At 38.6% G+C, this 5,753-nt stretch overlaps 1 protein-coding gene across 7 annotated transcripts in view; it reads right to left on the bottom strand.

The window, feature by feature from the left end:
- LOC107752760 (kinase D-interacting substrate of 220 kDa-like) overlaps positions 1–5,753 on the bottom strand; it is a 60,980-nt gene that overhangs the window by 12,151 nt on the left and 43,076 nt on the right. For 6 of the 7 annotated variants that reach the window (XM_016568809.1, XM_016568810.1, XM_016568811.1 and 3 more), the window contains 2 exons: positions 4,567–4,677; positions 3,810–3,866 (listed from right to left, as the gene is read on the bottom strand). In XM_016568809.1, coding sequence (XP_016424295.1) covers positions 3,810–3,866; positions 4,567–4,677 — 168 coding nt within the window. The remainder of the gene's footprint in view (positions 1–3,809; positions 3,867–4,566; positions 4,678–5,753) is intronic. The other variant, XM_016568808.1, reaches the window with a different exon arrangement.

Below are 5,753 nucleotides of genomic sequence, written 5' to 3'. Positions count from 1 at the left end.
ACTTTCCGTACCCACTGTATATATATATATATATATACTGTATGTATATTTTGATATGCTCCTCAATGAGATGCATGACCTGACTTTTTTACTAATTGATTTTGTTGAAACATTCAATACACTTAAAGGGATAGTTCACCCAAAAATGAAAAATCTGTCATTAATTACTCACCCTCATGTCCTTCCAAACCCGTAAGACCTTAGTTCATCTTCGGAACACAAATTAAGATTCTTCAGTGTCACATGATCCTTCAGAAATCATTCTAATATACTGATTTGGTGATCAAGAAACATTTCTTATCATTTTGATGAACAGAAAGTTCAAAAGAACAGGATTTTGAAAAGACGTGAGATTTAAAATTCCATTTAAATCTAGAAAAAAAATGTATATAAGTTTTAAAAATGTTCTGCTATTATTTAAAGGGATAGTTCACCCAAAAATGAAAAATCTGTCATTAATTACTCACCCTCATGTCGTTCCAAACCCGTAAGACCTTAGTTCATCTTCGGAACACAAATTAAGATATTTTTGATGAAAACTGAGAGCTTTCTGACCCTCCATAGACAGCAACACAACTGACACATTCAATGTCCAGAAAGGTAGTAAGGACATCGTTAAAATAGTCCATGTGACATCAGTGGTGCAAGCGTAATTTTATAAAGCTACGAGAATACTTTTTGTGCACAAAGAAAACAAAAATAACGACTTAATTCAACAATTTCTTGTCTTTCAATTGAAAAAAAAAAACAATTTCAATGCGTCGTGGTACTGTCGTGAATGGCGGCAGAGACTGACACGGAAGATAAGAAATGAAGTAATTATTTTTGTTTTCTTTGCACAAAAAGTATTCTCATAGCTTCATAAAATTACGGTTGAACCACTGATGTCACATGGACTATTTTAACGATGCCCTTACTACCTTTCTGGGCCTTGAAAGTGTCAGTTGTGTTGCTGTCTATGCAGGGTCAGAAAGCTCTCGATTTCATTAAAAATATCTTAATTTGTGTTCCGAAGATGAACGAAGGTCTTAGGAGTTTGGAACGACATGAAAGTGAGTAATCAATGACAGATTTTTCATTTTTGGGTGAGCTATCCCTTTAATTCTGTTTCAAAGTCAAATATGCATTAAAAAGTCAAGAGGGAAAAGGAAAATTATGAGGTCCAGCAATAAGTTCTTTGAACTTTGAGATTTGTTCACTAGCCGCACATGGCACAGCTGATTGGTTCTCTCCTGTATCAGTAGCCAATGAGCTCGCTGCTCAGCATTCAAATATATGACTAGGGCTTACCGTAGCAGTTGCAGCTTGCTTCAGAACTGCGAAATCAACATCTAAGGCCATGTCCACACGTACATGGGTATTTTTATAAACTGATTTTTTCCTTCTTCCATTTGAAAAAAAATCTCAGTCCACATGAAAACGCAAACGCATGCTACGAAGCACTGTCAAGAGCATGCCAAACCAACAGGTGGCGATATAATCTCAACCGTAAAGCCATGTTGGCCAATCAGAAGCCTGAAAAAGTCTCCAGTAGGACGGCGATAACAGTTTTTGAAAATCTTCACCCTAGCAGGCGTTTTCAAAAATGTTCGGTTTCAGTGACCTGGTGCTGCATTTGCGTGTGGATGAATGGCCAAACCGCGTAGAAAAAGCTGTGGTTTTAAAAATAACCGCGTTCGTGTGGACAGGGCCTAAGATAAGTGAATGCTCTTCTAATCCATATCGCTGTGTGTAATGCGTGGTCTGCCTAATTGAATTAAAAAATGAGCAACTATAATCAAGTTTATCTAAGTGTCATGTTAGCAGTTTGCATTGTATGCAGGAGCAAATATTAAGCATATTAGCAGCAGCATTTAGCATCTGTGTTATACACTCTGGAGCAAAACGCAGTTTAGAGCATATTAGGGATGGGAAGATTCCCAGATTTGCTCGGTGCATCGGCATATAAAGTTAGCGATGCATCAGTTTAAAAAGTGTGCATCGGCTACAAGTTGGCATTTATATTGAGATGCATCGTTCTAACATATTTGCATCAGTAAAAACCTATTTATTTATATATAATTACTAGTGGATGCGCTATACTTTTATGGTTTCGAAAGTGACCAGTAATCTGTGACCATATTTTATATGTAGATTGATTTCTCCTCTCTAAACTGTTCTCAAGTGCGTTCTCTCATCACCACTGCTGCTGCGTGATTGTGACGCATCACAACACTACGGAGACCCGAGGAAAAACTGGGATTAAAGTCCAAAACCTGACCTGAAATAACCTAACAAATCAATCGGGGCTAAAGCGGTTCCATAAACGACAAATTATGTTCACACAATCTCTCTAATTGTGCACGTTTATTCTTAAGCAGCCCTTAATGTCGATCATGGATCAAATCGATCCACCATCGCAAACAGCGAATATGTGCCGTTTAATGCATTTGAGACGTGTTTTCCTCAGTGCATAACTGACATGTTACAGGTATATTCTTCATCTGTAAATGTCATAAAGTCACGCAAACATATCCATTTTGCTGTCAGGAGTGGGCGAGGCTGACACGAGTGAACAAGCGCTGCTACGCGCGTGCGCACTAAATAGACTGAGCGCAATCAAATAGGAGCGCAATAATTCTAGTAAAATATACATTTTGCTAAAATATTTGTTGTTGGACATTAAATGTGTCTTTTGTAGAATGTTCTACAAACTATGAAAGGTACAGCTGTCATAAAACCAGAGAGAAAGGCTGCATGATGAGTCAAACTAACTGAAATAAGCCTGGCTTATTTGGTAAACTTGTTTTATGAAACGGGCCTCGAGGCATTAAAAGTGATCATATTTTCTCCATTGCATTGTATTGCATCGAATCGCTTTGTGTTGAATCGAATCGAATCGAAATCGGATCGCACTGCATCGTAACGGGGTGAATCGTATCGCATTGCATCAGTAGCTGCTTCATATGTATTTTTAATGTATCGTATCGTTGGCTATGCATCGAGATGCGTATCGTATCGGCCTGAGTCATGAGATGCACATCCCTAGAGCATATGTAATCGCTCTGAGGACACGGCGATTGTAACGGACATGAAACAAGTTAAATGAAATAAGCATTCTGGTGGATGCATTTCAACGGGGGTTCGCCATATACATCGGCGATTATCCCAGTGTTTCACGTTCGTTATTTCTAAGGTCGATGTTTTCATTGTGATGAGTGCGTGATTGATTTCAGCTGTGCCGCTTGGACTGATGAAGTGGAGAAAGTACAGCAGTTATCAAATGACTAAATTATTATATTTGCTCAGGTGGGTGCTGGGGTCTTATCTATCGGATTGCAACGTATATCACTTTGTTAATTAAACATTACACATAGTGCAGGCACACATAGATAGTAATACATGCGGTTCACATGGCTCTTCGGAGTACAAATGTCTTGGCGATAGATCTGCTTGTTGGGGGGTGTTTTGTTCTTGTTTTGGCTTGTATTGTCCCTTCTATGTCTCCTGCTTTGTGGGGGGTTATTTCATGTATGTTATATTTGCAGCAGCAATATTTCTTACATGCTCACAGCAGCATGTTGTGGACGTATTGGCAGTAGCAAGTCTCGGTACTCAGTAGCAGATCTATTCCGCCAAGATCAAATACATTAACATTGTCATGTACATTACCATGCCAATCCCTCCGAGAGTTGTCATGACAGAAATAAGTTTAACATGCCACTAGCATCATAAGTGTATATGTGTGTGTGTGTTTGCAGGCAATAAAAGGCTCGACTGCATCTTTTATGCACAGATATAAACACAGACATACACACTGCTAAAGTTACCATAGAGGGGGATGTAGGAGAGGGAAGACCCTCACTGGAGTCCTCTCTGATTACATCCTGATGGAGGGAGGCAGTATGGATGAAAGAGGAAGAACCAGAGTTACAGAACAAACACCTTTAGATTGGACAGGGGAGAGGACTAACATAGAGATTGACATGAATTATGGGGGGTTTCCTGTAACTTCTATGAATTCTAGAAACTCCATCAGGTCTTTAAACGGAAATGTTATTGAAAACAAGTGTTTCCATGCTCTTTTAGAAGTTAAAAGTTCAGTCTACAAAGTAGACAGACTCTAACCAGGCAGAAATCATATATTGTCATAACCATAAGATATTAAAATATGAGACTGTATAGTGGCAGAGAGATTATTACTCATTTGCCATGCAAAAATGTTATCCAATCATAAAGGTTTACATGTACATACACAGAATTAAACAGCTACCATACCTTTAAGACTGAAACTAAGTGAGGAGGAAATGAAAAAAGGTTGAAAACTAAAAGCGTTTATATACATTTTCATTTTAAGAAACTTCAATGAAAATGCTACAGAACTACAAAACTGCTCTGTGAGTTTAGCGTGCAACGTTATAGCATACAAGCCACAGGCTGTTTGTCACAAGGAGCTTAAAACAAAGCATGAAAAAAGAGAGATACATTTAGCATCATGAGACAAAGACATTATTGTGGCCATATAGACTAGGCACTAAAATGCATGTCTGGCTGCAGTGACTTTGAGGCGTTTAGTTATGTACTTACTAGTCCCAGACTGTGGTCCTTATGGAGTTTAGTAGCAGGGCGTGAGGGGGCGTGATGGGGGCTGCCAGGGTAATGTCGGGGCAGGTGATAAACATGATGAGGGAAGTAAGGCTATAGAGGTGGAGAGAACAGACAAATACTCAGGAATCTGATGAAAGAGGGTCAGGTGAGGGTCAGCACCACATCAGGCATTCAATGAGTGGGCAAACACACATTACAGCCTAAAAACAGATTTATTAGGGCTGGGCTATATATGTATACATTGAATATTAATACTATTACTAGTGGCAGTGGTACAATTATTATTATTATTATTATTACCACGGCAGGACTTACGGGGCCGGGGGCCCCTGGGCTTGTGGTTATGTTTGGGCCCCATACCTATACAACAAATGCCCTCAACTAGAACATTATTATGGAGTTACACAAAATACACCAAAATGTAAATATGCTTTCAGGTTCATATACTGTATACAATTAAGGCAACATGTCTAGCCTAGTCAAAGTTTAGGTAATATTAGATAGTCACTATAATACAATAAACAGGATGTGATCTCTCGGTTGAGAGATCAAAACCCTGAAATAACACTGAGCAGAAAAAACCAAAGAGATGTATTATAAAAATGTATTGTCATATCTGTGTCCATTTATGTCAGATTCTTAAATTTAATAAATTCAATCTGAATTAAAAAACATGTTGGCTATTAACAATCAAATGAAATCACTATAAACAAAATCCATAGATGGATGTTGCGGCATATGCTAAGGAAAATTAATGATTATTAATGCTATTTGTTTGCTTTCTAATAAGCACAGGCTGCGACTGTGCCAGACATTACTTCATGCAGAGAACATAAGCTTTAATTTATTTATTAAAATGCAAGGTTACTTGAGTCAGAAACAATGAAAACAATAACTTTTTCGTGAGGTGTTTGTGAGGCGGCTTCATGTGCGCGCGCTTTGGATGTGACCGTGATCGCCCAGAAAACTAGTTTGGAGTGCACAAGTACCGAATGGTTTAAAAAGACTTAAAAAGACGTGCAAATTATAAACTTTTGTGATGATGCAACACTGACCCAATTAGGCAAGTGACAGTTCTGTCAGCTGAGCGAAAGTCTTGTATCGCGGTGTGCAGCAGCTCTCTTAGTGCAGACGAGATGCGCTGATGTGAGGCAATTTTGAGAGTG

Source organism: Sinocyclocheilus rhinocerous, unplaced genomic scaffold, assembly GCF_001515625.1.
Source record: "Sinocyclocheilus rhinocerous isolate Xijiao unplaced genomic scaffold, SAMN03320098_v1.1 scaffold61, whole genome shotgun sequence".
Lineage (NCBI taxonomy): Eukaryota > Metazoa > Chordata > Actinopteri > Cypriniformes > Cyprinidae > Sinocyclocheilus > Sinocyclocheilus rhinocerous.
The sequence above is the reverse complement of the archived record's forward strand: the minus strand, read 5'-3'. Positions and strand labels throughout refer to the sequence as shown.